General features: G+C 39.8%; 1 protein-coding gene across 1 annotated transcript in view; it reads right to left on the bottom strand.

The window, feature by feature from the left end:
* Positions 1–16,138, bottom strand: part of PDGFC (platelet derived growth factor C) — a 253,255-nt gene that overhangs the window by 102,112 nt on the left and 135,005 nt on the right. Inside the window, exon 2 of the mRNA XM_004708728.2 lies at positions 13,373–13,568. Coding sequence (XP_004708785.1) covers positions 13,373–13,568 — 196 coding nt within the window. The remainder of the gene's footprint in view (positions 1–13,372; positions 13,569–16,138) is intronic.

The raw sequence follows: 16,138 nt of genomic DNA, 5'->3' as shown, positions 1-16,138 counted from the left end.
CAATCCCATGGAATAATTTTAGAAGCAGTAAATTATGACTGGCTTCATTTCTACAAATATTTTGATATGGTGAACTAGCTTGCTTATTCAAACTGATAGACGGAGGTTGAGCACCACAAAGGTCGAAAAGGAGATCGGGTTTTTGAAGTTAGGGCATGGGATCTCTGCTGAGAAAGAATAGGGGTTAAATCAGCCACTTTGTGGGAAAGTGACCCGTGTCTCACAGCAAAGTGGACCTGAGATACGAAAACATTCACTCATCTTCTAAGTACCTAAAAAATATATGAGAAGTAACTCTGAGGCAAAAAGGACCCCCTCACCCCAAAAACAAGTGAAAAACTGGGGACAATGAATTTCCAAAATTTATAGTGTGTAATGGATATGAACTACTTCATTATTACTAGCATCACAATAAATTTTTTTGCTCTATTAGATTTATGAATTCTTTATGGTCTAGTTAAAAATTAAACAAAATTCATACTTTGTCATTAATTTTGGAAAAATATAATGCTGTATTGTGATGATAAAAAATAAAATTCAAGTGCATTGCATGTGTTCTGAAGTACTGAGACTTTAGTTCCCTAAATTGGGCTCATTCTGTTGACTTATATCCTAAGTGTTGGCAAAGGAGCAGTCAGCTTCAGCATCTCATGGGAAATGTACTTTCTCAGATCGTCCTCAGGAGGTCTGTGGGCTGATAAACCCAAGGTCAGCAGTTTGAAACCACCAGCCACTGCAGGAGACAGATGATGTTTTCAACTCCTGTCGAGAACTAGCCTCAGAAACGCACAGTGTGTTCCTACGGCGTGGCTATGTATCAGCAACAACGTGATGGCAGCTGCGAGTGAGACCCTTGCTCGAACTACTGAATCGGAATCTTAAGAAGACCCTGAAATGCTTCAACTGTCCTTATCACACACATCTTGCTGCCGTGAGTTACCTTAGAGTCCTCACCAACTCTTGCCAACTCCAGAGAGTGAATAGGCTCATAAACCCACAGGGGAGGTCTGCTCTGTCCTATAGGCTTGCTACGAGCTGGCATCAGCTTCATGGCAGTGGTTTTTGGTACCTTTCAGAAACAGAGCATCGGCCCTTTCTTTAAGGTGCTACCGAATGACTTTCCAACAGGCAACCTCTGTGCTAATAGTCAAGCACTTAATCATTTGTGCCAATTAAGGGTTTGTGATAATAAGTGAAGGGGGCTTTGAGACCCACAGTTAAAGGCTGGAAAATAACAAGGTCCAGCTGAGTGTTCTGATGGATTTCAAAGTCATGAGAGTGCTAAGCATGGAAACTTAAGGAGATTCTTAAAGGTTAAAGTTCAGCAGAATGGAATTGGGTAAGAACATATATTCTGTTATATTCTCAGAAGAGGCATGGCGTGATGAGAAAAGAGTTAGGCTGGTGAGGTCCACTGCACACTGGAATATCTTTTTTTTATTCCTGAGCTGGGAGTCTTAATACTTACTGTTTGTACTAGAGGTTATAAAGATAGAATTTCCAGAAAATTGCTTTTATAGAATTGATTCCAATATAGTTAATCAGAAACTACTTAACATTGGAAAGTATACCTTACTAAAAATGAATTTAGTCCAGAGAATTATCTGTAGGACATAGTTTTATAAATTTCTTTTATAGAAAAAGAAAAATGTAGAAACAAACCTTAAACTTTAATGTTTCTAAAATATGTATGAAATATTATCTATTTGGATGAAGGCAAGACAAACATTATGTCCTCATGTATGCACAAGTTCTGGGGCCACACAGACAGGTTAGAGCTGGATGGGACTCTTGAACATTCATCTGGAACCCAATCTTATTTAGTTTCATCTAAAGAATAAATCAAAACCAGCTACATTGCTGTTGAGTTGATTCAGACTCATAGTTACCCTGCAGGACAGGGTAGAAATACCCCATAAGGCTTCAGAGGCTATAATCTTTACCCAAGAAGACTGACATATAATTTTGCTGTGGACTGAGTGGCTAGTGGACTCCACCAACTGACCTCTCAGTGAGCAGCTGAGCCAAGGGGGCTTTCTAATTTAAGAATATAACAGTTAAAAAAAAGGACAACAGATTTCCCCAAGATCACTTAACTGTAAGTTGCAGAAAGGAATGGGGAACACATCAGGCATTCTCAGCGTTCTTCCTAGTAAGTGAATCTCATTCATTAAAATGTTTCCAGTACATCACACAGCAAATCAATGCAGCTAGTTTACTGTACACTGGAATTTCTTCTTTTTTTCTAAACTAATAGTCTTAATACTGTTTGTACTAGAAAAAAAATGCATTGAAGGCTTTATCTGGGTATACAAAGAACCATTTCTCTTCCTCAGCATCCCTCTGAGACTCTGGTAACTAGGAACAGGGGCATATGATTCTGCATGACAGTGATCCAAATATGCTATTGATTAGAATCCAAGAAGTAATAACCATAGAACCCTTACCCTCTGTCCTATAGAATGGCTGTGAGTTAATCAATCAACCCAGAGGGCCTCTACTACAACTAATACATCTTTACAAGAATTGCCATGACCAATATGGATTCAATGTCACTGAGTCCACAGGTAAGTCATGCTTGGTAGACTAGCAGAGCCGCCGTGAACAAGAGCAAGGCTACGGAAAAGATGGAATGATGCGGTCCCTGTAACAACAGGCTGAAACGGAAGAACAAGTGTGCGGATGGCACGGTACCAGGGTCCTGCAAGTCTGAACCAACCTGAAAGTACAGAATGACATCCGCTCAGGCAAGTCAGGTTTACTGGAGAACTTGCTTCATGCATTGCATTAAATCACAGGGTTTTTTTCTCCTGAGATATGCCCCCCCGGTGACGCAGGGGTCAACACAAAAGCTGCTAACTGGAAGGTACGTTGTTCGAACCCCTGCTCCACTGGAGAACAAGGTATAGCATTGGAAACATGGGCAAGTTCGACTCTGCTCTGTAAGGCTGCTGTGAACTAGGATCAACTCATGGGTAGTACATGTTTAAGAAAGGGTCCATGATAGAGGACAGAACTCAAAACCATGAAATAGACCACAGGCACTAGTCAAATAGAGACGGGTACAACCTCTAAGACTAGGGGTCTTCTTCATCCTTCAGGTCTGGAACTGAATTCATTTCCGCTGGTTCAATTTTCAGCCAAAGAATGCACAGATGATGGGAACAATAGCGCGGACGAGGAACACATACATTAGGATAATCAACCATTGGAGATCAAGAAGGCAGAATTTATTCACGGACAAACTTTGGGAGAGTTAGGGGAAAAGGAGGAATGCACACAGTAATCCCAGGGAGGAAATTGGATGAGATAATTATCACTTTGATAGGGACAGATGGCAATGGAAGAACTGAAACAAAACATGTATGAAGTGTTGAATGTAACACTGATGATCTTCTATATACACCTACATTGAAAGTGAAATGTTATAGACCAATTGAAAACCTTATTTCTTGGTGCTTTCCACAACTGTAGGGGACTAGTAATAGTTGCTAATCCTTCACAGAAGTCGCACGTTAGATCCCCCAGTTGGCCAGCTTTCTCATAGTAATATGGATTTGGAAAAAATATCTACATCATAATGTCTGTTGAAAATGGAGGTATAAGTATTAAAACCCTATTCTTCTCTGAGAGACAGACCTAGGGTTACCAGGAGTTGAATCAATTGAGAGGTAACAGATTTTTTGTTTTTATTTTTCTAAACGATGACCAACCTTTACAAAGAAAATGGTAAGGCGGTTCTTAATTTCCATTGCTATCTTCACAGAATCAGAAACAGTAAACTATTTTTAAGCTTAACTTAAGGTTTTCATTTAACGTTTGCTAATTCTGTAGCAAAATAAAAAGGTAGCTTTTTTTAGTCACTCTGGCAATAATCTTAATGAAGAAGCCAAATTGAACTCTGAGAAGTCAGTCAATTAAAAATAAACTTTAAGTCATCGTCCGTTTTTGTTAAAAAGTCAAAAGAAGCTTAAAAAGATTAGTTCCTTTACAAGCTACAGAAAAACATAGTTGAGATCTGAACAGAATCTCTTTTCCCCCAAATCAAGAATTAACAAGGTTTTTCATCAGAAAGTCCAACTAGCAAAATGGTATCGATATTTTAATTCTTAAGCTGTAGATGAAAAAACACAAAGGAATAAAGTGAGGCAAAAAGGATCAATGAACGCAGGATCATTATAGAATAATTAATCATTTTATATCTCACTCCAAAAAACAACGATCCAAATCACTCAATGCCACTGTGAACGCCCAGGGACCCTGTCGGACAGGAGAGAATGGCCCGGTGAGCTTACGGGGCAGGAACTAGGGGAGTAGAAAGCTGACCTTGCAGTTAACAGCCCAATGCGCAGCACTCTACCAGCAGGCCTGCTTGGTTTATCTTAAAGTCAGAAGTCCTTTATTATCAATGAATTATGCTCTATTTGTATTGTTTGTTTTTCTTTTTTGATTAATTGGTATAAATAGATAACTAGGTAGGTGGGCGTTAAGTAGATAGAAAGGAAGACACATCGAGATAATCTGAATATTCCTTTAATCCTGGAAAGCGTCCATTTTTCATCCACTCGGACATTTGGACACCCAAAGAAGAAATAGCAGCATGAACACAACAGCAGCAAAGTGCAAGGTAACACCCAGAAAATGGCACGCTAGTGTTCCTGAAATCCTCATGGAGTATGAACTGTAACATTTTTTTCGGAATTCATACAGGAAAGTGATCTATGGCCCATGACCCCACAGAGGGTAAGAAGAGAGAAGGGTTGGGAGTAGCCGCGTAGAAGGAAGAAACAGGAAACAGGAAAATAGGTAAAGGGTCAGTAAGAGATAAACACTGGGTGAGTCAGACATGAATTTGGGGAGGTTCAAGATGTATTCTCCCTCTACTTGGAATGTTGATTTTTAACATTTCAAAACATAAAATAAAAACATCTCATTATCCAAGAGCAAAGCCTCTTGATCTCAGACTTGGTCTGATCCCCACCCTTCATTTTATGCTCTTTTGGGAAGGTTATATATATCTATCTATATATTTAAGTCACAAAAATAATTGCTGTGGAGGTCAAAGGATAACCAAATTTTAAATTACTGAGCTCAAAAAGTCGCTAGAAAAGACACTAGTAAGTTTTGCACTTTAAGGGAAGCTTCATGCTGTGACCAAAAACTTCTGAGGAAAAACAGCAAATGTGAATTTAAAAGCTATTTTAAAGTATTCTTCCAGCTTGTCCATAATACGTATACCGAAGATGGTTGTTTTTCTACCATGAGTACCCCTGATGGAACAAGAAGCAGGTTTGCACTCAAGGGTTATTTCTTCCAAAATCACAGTCCATCCCCCATGTCTCCAGATTTGACACCTCTTCTAGGATAGACAATCATAGTAACACAATGAGATGAAGTCATTTAATATGCCCCTTCTAGCCATAATGGAGGACCCCTGGTTGGGTAGTGGGTTCTGCACTGGGCTGTTAACTGTAAGGTCAGCAGTTCGAAACCACCAGCTATTCCAAGGGAGAAAAATAAGGCTTTCTACTTCCATAAAGGTTTAAGCTTTTGAAAACCTGCAGGGGGCAGTCAGGACAGCAGCCTGTTCAATGGGGTGACTATCAGTGTGAATCCACTGGAGGGTAGTGAGGTTTTGAAGCCATGATTCCTTATGTGACGTAATATAATTCTGGACTCTATGCCTGTGCTATAATTCCATTTTGGAGGGAGTTCTTTGCTAAACAAATGGACAGGGTTAATGTGGAATTAAATCCTGACCTTAGGAGAGAATGTGAACCAGGTCACCTCCTGTGTTTTCTTGGGGGTAAGATGTTCTAAAAGACAAATGCCACACCTCCATCAAAGCCATTCATCAGTGTCTAAGAGCTAGTGGCTAGCATAAAGAGAAAAATCACATCACCATACATACAGAGAATGCTCCAGATCTCTGTCTGAAGTGGCAAAGGTCAAGACCAGAGGGACAGAGAGGCAAGGAAACCAGGAGACGGAGTACCACCAATGGAGAGAGGACTGCGACTCAGAGACACAGGCAGGCTTCCTCGTCCACCAGGCAGGGGCCAAGGGAGCACACTGTGGAGAGACTGAACAGAGAGAGAGACCCGGCTGCTGGCTGCTGGCTGCGGAGAGATGTTACTGTAGACCAAGGACTGTATCCTTGCTCTTGACTGATCCTGATCTGTGGTAACCGATGACCTTTCCTGCTAAACTCCTGTGATTTTGAGTACTGTTTGTGAGTTCTGTGTGGCCATTGCAAACCATGATCAAACCCAACCGAGAAGTAGAGAGCCGCGGGCGGATCGGTTGGTAGCAGGGTAGGTAAAGATGGATGGAGGGTAAAGGTATGTATGCTCCCTATCTTGTGGCAATAGGGAAGCCAGAGGAAGGCGGATATGCTACCCCCTATACTATTCTCACACATAGACTACTAATTCTTGGTTAAGGAATGGATAAATGGTCCTATCTGGCCAACTAAAACATTTCCTAGGATTTTTAGAAAAGAAAAAAGTTCCCTTGTCTTCAGAAATCAATGGCTAAAACCTTAGTCCTTCTGGGGCTTTCTTTACCACCATGAGACAAGGGATTGATTCCAAATAAGAAAACTCAGAGTAAAGCAAGCCTAGAAGTAGGGACTATAACATTCAGAGACTTGATGGCATCATTCAGGAACATCATCTAAACAGTTCCTTTTTCCGCTGGGTTGAGTCACTGGCTAACTATTTGTGGTCATTTGAAACAAAAGAGCTTTAAAGGGACACTTCCTCATATGAATTACACTCTCTTTTTTTCAACGGATGCCTGTCTACTAGCGGGACATATTTTGTTACAGCACACTTAGTACACAATTTCTAGACATAGCATATTATTAATTAGTGTCCATTCTTTTTTTGATGAGGGCCCACTTGGTTCAGCCACTTGGTTTAATAGAATGACTATTAAACCCTTGAAAACATTCCTTCGTTTAGCTTTAATACAAGTGTCAACCATAAGGACACCTGATGGTGCAATTGATAAGTGCTTGATTACTATCTTTCTTGGGGATGATTCATGCAGTCAATTTGTAAGACCTTGTAAAAGTGAAAACTATGAATTTGCTGCATGTTTCACCATTTTTGGAGTACAGCTCAATACTTCAAGCAGCTGGGCCCTGGATGACATCAAGTCACGCAGTTTTGAAGCGGTGGTGCTAGTAAGTACACACAGTCGCTTCAAAGTACTTGGACGATGCAGGAGCTGTGGCTGTTAATGAGTTCTTATGCAACCAATGGACCATTTTCCCCCAACACTGGGGAGATTTCTCTGTGCTGCTAAAGAATCCCTGGGGGTGTGGGAAGGGGAGGGTTGGGTCTTTGTTTGAAGTCTGGGTACTTTCAGGTTAATATATTAAAGGTCATAATTATGTGACTTCAGACATATTTTTCTAGGTTTACAACAAAGTTTTCTTTATTTGATACCAGAAAAGTGACAGGGATCAGTTTTTAACACTGATTTTTTTATTTTCTTTTTGGTGCAATGGGTTATACATTGAACTTCTAACCACAAAGTCAGCAGTTTAAAAGCCCCGGCTGCTCCTTGGGAGACAGACAAGGCATTACAGGCATAGCAGTCTCATAAGCCCACTGGGCAGTTCTGCCCTGTCCTATAGGCACTGACTGGAGGGTAGTGAGTGCGTGAGTGAGTGAGTGCGTGGTTACTACTGAAAAGGTTGTTGGTTTGAATCCATTAAGCAGCACTGTTGGGAAAAGACCCGAGTTACAGAAAGAAACGTCTATGAAACAGTCCCACCCTGTCACACGAGGCCTCCATGAGTCAGAATCTACTCCAGGCACACAAGAACAATGTCAGCAGTGTTTTTCTCTCAGAGACCATTTCTTCACCCCTCCCAGTCCATCGTGTGCCCTTCCAAACAGGCACATGCCCTAAGTCTCACAAATCCAGCTTACACAGGCTTTTCACGGACATTGGTCATTTTGTTCTTCCAAAAACTTGGGGTTGAAATGAAAAGGTATGCAACTCTGTAGGAAAGAAGTGTGAAGATTATCTGCACTCACACCTGTGTACCCTTGCATATACACCCATGCAAACCCAGGTACACATGCAGCGAGCTAATACTGAAAGGACTATCCATAAAGAAGCCATTGATATGATGTTATTGGGTCAAGGAGGAATGAAACAGGCAACGTCTAAGTGTGAAGGTTATCTACCTGTGAAATTTTGTAATTCAGAAGTAAGAAAAACATTTTGTCAGCATGGTGGACAGACAATAAAGTCAGATTCTTAATGCTCTTTCACAAGATTATAGAAGACTTTAAAGAATAAGCAATGAAATGTTCTAGATACAACTTGGGACAAAAGCATGATATATGTGAGACTGTATGAGAAAGGTACTCAAACTCACTGCTATTGAGTCCACTCTGATATATACTGACCCTATAGGAAGCAGTAGAAGTGCCCAATGGATGTCCAAGGCTGTAACCGGTACTGGAACAGAAAGTCTCACCTTTCTGCTGCATAGTAGCTGGTGGTTTTGAATTGCTGACCTTGCGGTTAGCAGACCAAGAGGTTCCTAAGTAAGCCTGAGAGGACATTTATTCTCATAAAAGGTATCATGGCAGAAATAATTGACACGTGTAAATTTTTAGATTTGGGAACATTCGTCCACCAAAACATGAATCAAAAATGGCTCTGTGACCAAACCTGGTAGAGATGGAGGAATTGTAGTAACAGTAAGGTTGGATCAGGTATCAGGCATCATCAGAACAAAAAATCTTACCATAGTGAATGAGGGGAGGGAGTGCGGAGTGGAGCCCCAAAGCCCATTTGTAGGCCACTGGAAATCCCCTTGCAGAGGGGTCTCGGGGAGGAGACGAGCCAGTCAGGGTGCGATGTAGCAATGATGAAAAATACAACTTTCCTCTAGTTCCTAAATGCTTCCTCTCCCCGCCCCCCCTCCACCCACTATCATGATCCGAATTCTACCTTGCAAGTCTGGCTAGACCAGAGGATGTACACTGGTACAGATAGGAACTGGAAACACAGGGAACCCAGGGTGGATGATCTCTTCAGGACCAGTGGTGTGAGTGGAGATACTTGGAGGGTAGAGGGAAGGTGGGTTGGAAAGGGGGAACCGATTACAAGGATCTACATGTGACCTCCTCCCTGGGGGACAGACAACAGAAAAGTGGGTGAAGAGAGATGTAGGACAGTGTAAGATATGACAAAATAATAATTTATGAATTATTACGGGCTCATGAGGGAGGGGAAAGCGGGGAGGGAGGGGGAAAATGAAGAGCTGATGCCAGGGGCTTAGGTGGAGAGGAAATGTTTTGAGAATGAGGAGGGCAATGAATGTGCAAATGTGCTTGACACAATTGATCTATGTATGGATTTGATAAGAGTTGTGTAAGCCCCTAATAAAAATATTTTTTTAAAAAAGCAGTTACTCAAGTAGCGGTATGTGCAGACGTGACTATAGATAAATATGCAACAGGATTGGTGCAAAAGTGCCAGTAGAAAAATATATATATTTTCCCACAAATCTTTTTGTGGAAAAATGGAATTAAAAGATAAAAATATAACTGCTATTTTCTCATATAAGCTCCATTAAGGCAAGACAGTTTTTAAAGTGATGGAACACGTTCCTTAGACCATCCCTAAGTAACGCAGGGTCCTGGGAACTTAGCCATGCCAACGGAGTTGTCAGTATTGTTGTTCTCTTCTTCTTCTTCTTCTTCTTAAATTAGTAACTGAATAAAAATGGGTGACCTTTAAAGATTTTTTAAAATTTAAATCATTTTGTTAGGGGCTTATACAGCTCTTATCACAATCCATCCATCCATCCATTGTGTCAGGCACATTTGTACATATAGCACCATCATCATTTTCAAAACATTTTCTTTCCACTTGAGCCCTTGGTATTAGCTCATTTTGCCTTTAAAGATTTTCACAATTGGGGGAGGGGGGGTGGGGAAGGTTAAGCCAAATTGGAACTAACATAAATATCTAAGGACGACCTATTAAAACCCTGCTGAAATCTGTCCAGTTAGGGAGACCCTGCTGGTATTTGAAATAGATGTAGTTTAACTTCCAGCATCACAGCCACACATAAGCCACCAAAGTTTAAGAAACTGACAGTCATGGGGTATGAATCTCCTGATACGATATGAAAAGGACATATAATGTCGTTTAAGTTCTTCCTTAAAATCTGCAAACTCAGCCTCACCATGAGAAATCATCCGAAAGAAAAAAAACACCAAATTGAGGAACAAAAAGAATACATGACCAATAGTGCTGAAAACCCTAAAGGTCATGAGTTTCAAGGAAAGATAAACAGCCACAGAGTCCGGAATCTAAGAAGGCATGATAACTAAAGGCAACATAGTTATCCTAGAAAGCATCGGGTATAGATAAAGAAAATTTTGGAAGAATTACTGATATCCAAATAAATTCTGTATGTTAGTTAATATTTTTGCATCAGTGTTTAATTTTTTTAGTTTTGGCAAATACGACAATGGCTATATAAAATGTTAACATTAGAAATAACTAGGTAAAAAGTCTAACAAAACTCTGTATTCCTTATTTGCAATCCTCTGGAAATTTGAAGTTATTCCAATAAGGCTATTAAAATTAATAAAAGAGCTTACAGGTTTGTCTCCTATAAGATCAATATTTAAATATCAATTAGGCTTGAGACATCAGCAATATTTGGTAAGAAAATTTAATTTCCAAAAGGGCATCTTAATAATAAGGTTCATTAAGGGGAAAAAATTAAATAATAGAAATCTAGGAAATTCAGAAAAATCTAAAACTGTGCATACATTCAAGAAGGCCCAAATATATGGTGAAACAACCAACTCAGGGATAGGAAGACTCAATATCATAAAAATGCCAATTCTCCTGTAAGTGATCCACAGATTAAATGCTATTGCAGTAAAAACTACATGATCATTTTTCAAGGATACTGATCATTTCTCATGTTGTAAAATGCATAAAAGTGAAGATATTCTGAAAGGAGAACAAAATGAGATGAGGCTTCTATACTGAGCTTCCAGTAATAAAGACAGGGCCATTCTGATGATTAGAGAAAGACAGCTAATCAAAGGAACAGATCAGGGAATGAAACCCAGACCAGACCATATACACAAATCTGACCTATCAACCATACAACTTTATACACTATTGAAGAAAATGAAGGTTTTCGTGCCAGAGAAAAAAATAAATTCCAGGTGGATCAAGGACTTAAAGACATGCATGAAAAGTAACTTTTAAATAAACAAACAGCCCAAGAAAAACTTGGCAAAGGGCAGTCGCAGACATTTCACGGAAGTGGAAATGTGAAGGGGTCATCAGGAAAAGCCAAACAAAAATAAAAGGTACAGTTTTATACTTATACAGCTATTCCTCACTTATCAATAATCTCATCATGACACGTTATATTTACTACAAGAATAAAAAAAATGTACTACTGTCTGATCATTTTGTGTATCAACAGCAAGTGTTTGACAGTAACAAGCACCGAGGTCTGAGACGCGAGCAATGCTGACTACGAGGTCTCAGGTTGTGTCCCTTCCTGCACCAGGCCTCTCGGTTGTTTGGCAAGTATGCAATAAGATCATTTGGCAGTTAGTAATGATGCGAGTTATACTACGAAAAATAAAAGGAATGGCTAACTTAAAGGTTGTTGAGAAAGTAATGCCATTGAAATGTTTACACACGTTTTGGGAGAGCTGTAAATAGGTCAAACCCTAGTAGTTCTACATGGGGCTGCTTAATTCCAGGCCAGCATCTGTGCTCCTTGGGAGAACGATGGGGCACATCATGAAGTCCACTATATCACCAGGGCTTCTTATATACCTACATACATATATATATATATACACACACCTAAATATACCTACATATACCTACATACCTACATCTATAATATAACACAACTAACTACATAAGCCCTCTAGGCCTCCTAGGCCTTGACTTATGGGAATTGAGGAACAAGCACAAGAAATGCTAATATTCTATCTACTGCAAACACTAGCATAACTCACTCTGACTCAGGTGTCGCTTTTGTTAGCATTCACGTTACCTGCGGTTGCCCCACAGGCTACGTGCAAATAGGGGAGAGATGAACATGAGGTGCAGGTGAACATGGCAAAAATATGAACTACATAGATATTAGAGGAAATCCATTTTACTATTTGTTGTGGCACAAAACCAGAATGAAAGACAGGGTAGCTATTTCATGTCTCTGGTCCTAGGTTCCTTATCTACACAATGAAAGGTTAAAGAATGCAGTCTCGAGATCACTAGAATAGCATCCGGTTCTGAAAGAAGATAAAGAAAACCAGGGAAATGCATAGTCACTGGAAGAAGGAATGCGACAAAAATATAACCATTTGTAAAGATACAAATTGTGATGACTGCAAGTGCAAAGTTTACTTCATCTGTATTGAAATATTTATTTATAATGTACCATAAAATAAAAATTCCCTCTCAGCACTGTATATACAAAGAAAATAAAGAACCCTGCAATGGTGCTCAAGTGAAATATTTTGATCATATACAAATGCCATTGAACTGAAAAATATTCAGGAAGACCACCCGACCTTGACAAGTGCATTCACATGGGATTTAAAGAGTAATATTTGCATGTCATCCAGTAGGTGGTCTTTTTGTGGGGGTGAAAAACTCCAGCTAACTTGGAGAATTGTGACGAATTCCTATTTGCCAAGGCATGTGAAGCCTACATTTCTAATTTGAGCTTTCTGAACTGTATTTCTTCTTTGTGAGGAAATATTCAAACTTCTTAATCCTGTGTATCTGTGTGTGTGTGTGTGTGTGTGTGTGTGTGTATCTCTGTGTAATAAACAACCATAGTTATTTTTAACAACTTATTATTTTAATGATTAGGCGGTCAGAAAGTTCAAATAAAAATTGCGTAACAAAATTCTAACAGAACTCTATCGTGCCATACGTTCTCTATGTTATGGTTAGGAATAGATAGATGCACCTGTGTATGTCCTTTGACTAAATAAAACATCGTTTCAATAGCGCTGTACATTTTTTAGGTAGGTAGAAACACTTAATAGAACAGATGTCCATTTCTGCAGAGTTCTCCCCAACTCCTACTGCAGAGAAAAACTGCCCCAGGGGATTTCCCTGGGTCTAACACTTTGGAGAAGCAGACCGCCGTATCTTTTGCCCACAGGGTAGCTGGTGGGTTCCAGCAGCTTCCTTTAAGATGAGCAGTTGAACATTGTGCCACCAGGACTGCTTTCTTAGAACAAAAGATGGTATCAAAAATAATTCACCAACAAAGTAGCCAGAAAGTCTGTAACAGCTGTGACACTCTGCTGGAAGTTCAAGTATAACAACTTACTTGCACACGTCATCTTCTGGGTCTTCAAGCCCAAACTGTTCATCAAACGTTAGCTGTATCCAGACGTTCTCTTCTACGGCTACTAATCGCCACACCAGCACCGTATTCCTGGGATAAGTGTGAGGGAACCTGGGACTATGGATGCTTCCATTAGTAGACACGGTAATAATTCTCTCATGCTGGGGGTCTTGCACTCCTAAAGCAAAAATAGACACAGAAGATGTACATTTAGAACAGACATTTTCAAAATTAGAGATTTCAAAAAATGTTTGTTTTTTCTGTAACAAAAACCCCCAAGCAAGTGTTCAGCATGTTTTATATTAAATTAAACCAAATGCCACTCTTTTCAGAATTTCCTCACTTAAAAGCTTTGTATTTCGAATAAAAATCTGTGTGTACTATACTTGAAAGAACATAGAAAATAAGTTTTTTAAAATCTAATTTCTGAAATGTACACTATCAAGCTTATGGTATTTCTAAAGTCACAACAAGGATGGATATGTTCTTAGCCTGCAAGAGTCATCAAATATGAATCATATGAAAATAAAGAAGAACTTTGATATAACCCCATTAAAATACTGTAATTAATTATTGAAAGATATGCCACTACTTCCATGAATTCAAATGCAAAATAACAAAGGTCTTAAGATAAATGAGGCAAAGGAAAAGTTAGAATGAGAAAGGAGTAGAATAATGTAAGAGAACATTCTCAGCTTTATTTCATTATCTTGAAATGTTAATTAGCACACCCTATCACTTATCATTCATAACATTTTCACTTGTTCCTTATTAGAAAGGCTTTAGAAACAGAACTGAGAAAATGACCTTCATTAAGAGTTTACAGGGTGCGATGTAACAATGATGAGAAATACAACCTTCCTCTAGTTCCTAAAGGTTTCCTCCCCGCTCCCACTGCCATGACTCGAATTCTATCTTGCAAGACTGGCTAGACCAGAGGAGATACACTGGTACAGATAGGAACTGAAAATACAGGGAATCCAGGATGGATGAGCCCTATAGGACCAGTGGTATGAGTGGCAAAACAGGGAGGGTAAAGGGAAAATGGGTAGGAAAGAGGGAACCGATTACATGGAACTGTGTGTGACCTCCTCCCTGGGGGACAGACAACCGAAAAGTGGATGAAGGGAGACGTCGGACAGGGCAAGATATGACAAAATACCCATTTATAAACTATCAAGGGCTCATGCGGGAGAGGGGAGCGGGGAGGGAGGGGAAAAATGAGGACCTAATGTCGGGGGTTTAAATGGAGAGAAAATGTTTTGAGAAACGATGTACAAATGCGCTTTACACAATTGATGTGTGTATGGATTGGGATAACAGTTGTATGAGCCCCTAATAAAATGTTTTAAAAAAATTAAAAAAAAAAAAAAGAGTTTACAATTTGGGTCACAAACTTTTGAAAAAGGGGACTTCTCTTATGACGAGGATTCAAAAGTTTGTGGTGAAATGGCATTAAAAGGTACAAAATAAAAAACAGAAACTATTTTTGAATATAAGGTTCATCGAGCACAAAATACTTGTGTAAGAGATGTTATCAACCAATTAGTCTGTCCTTAAAGAACTGAAGGTCCTGGAAATGTAGCTATGGCAAGGCAGGTTCTCTTTCTTCATTTTGTTAAAAGAAAATAAATACCCTTTAAAGATTTATTTTTTTAAGAAGACACAAAAAGGAGTCAAAGGAGCAAAATCAGGAGTGGCAGAGAGACGCTTCCTGATTTCCTATAAAAACTCTCTCAAAATTGCCTTGTTTGATGACAGAAATAGAGAGGCACCTTGTCGGTGGAAACGGACTGTCTCTGGTGACACTTTCTCAGGGGGTTTCTGCTGAAGCTCCGGTTAATATTCTCAAACACTCTCATAATAGGCAAATGGTTTTCCCTTTGGCCATCTCACAAGTCAGTAAGCAAGATGCCTTGAGCAAGCCCCACAGTGTTGACCTGTGCTCTTGACCAGCCTTTTTGGCTTTGACAGAACCACTTTTACTTCTTGGTAAGCATTGCTCTGATTGTGCTTGTCTTGAAGATCACACTGGTGAAGCTATGCTTCATGTCCTCTTATAACTCTTTGAAGAAATGCTTGCTTAAAATTTCCATGGAAATGTCTACCTTTATTTGTAGCATGTCTTGCCGGGCACAATTGTTTTAGCACCCAAACAGAAGAAAGTTCGCTCGACTTTACTTTTTCAGTTAGTCGTGCAATATTTTAGTTAGAATTGTGCAAAATGAATCAGTTGCCATCAAGATGAATCCAACACATAGTAAACCCAGGGGCTTTGCGATTAGAAGTGTGTTGCTTAGGTCTCCATGGTGATGAGCTTCAGGCAGTAGAGCAGGCTGTCTTCAGAGGCACCGCTGGGTGGGTTTGAACTGCCAAACTTTGAGGAATAGGGAGTGCTTAACTGTTGGCTGTAGGCAGAAGTCAGGAGCAAACCAAGTCCCAAACTCATTGCCCTGGTTAAATTCTGACTCATAGCAACCCTCTAGCACAAGGAGAACTGCCACTTTGGGTTGCTCAGATGCCACCTTTTTGGAAGAAGAAGACAGAGTCTTCTTTTGCCCATAGAGCTGCTAGTGGCCTGAACCACCCATCTCAGGATGAGCAGCTCAAGATTTAACTCGCAGCACCTCCATGACGCCTGATTTTATACGAAACTCGGCATTTTTCTTCTCTCTGACTTTAGCTATTTATGGTTGTTTTGTCATTTCCTTCAACACCATTTTTTTCCCCTTCACTCATAATACGAAC

This window comes from Echinops telfairi, unplaced genomic scaffold (assembly GCF_000313985.2).
Source record: "Echinops telfairi isolate 266 unplaced genomic scaffold, ASM31398v2 ScPeMD7_5868;HRSCAF=6743_0, whole genome shotgun sequence".
In the NCBI taxonomy this organism is placed as follows: domain Eukaryota; kingdom Metazoa; phylum Chordata; class Mammalia; order Afrosoricida; family Tenrecidae; genus Echinops; species Echinops telfairi.
This window is presented reverse-complemented; position numbering and strand designations above follow the sequence as displayed.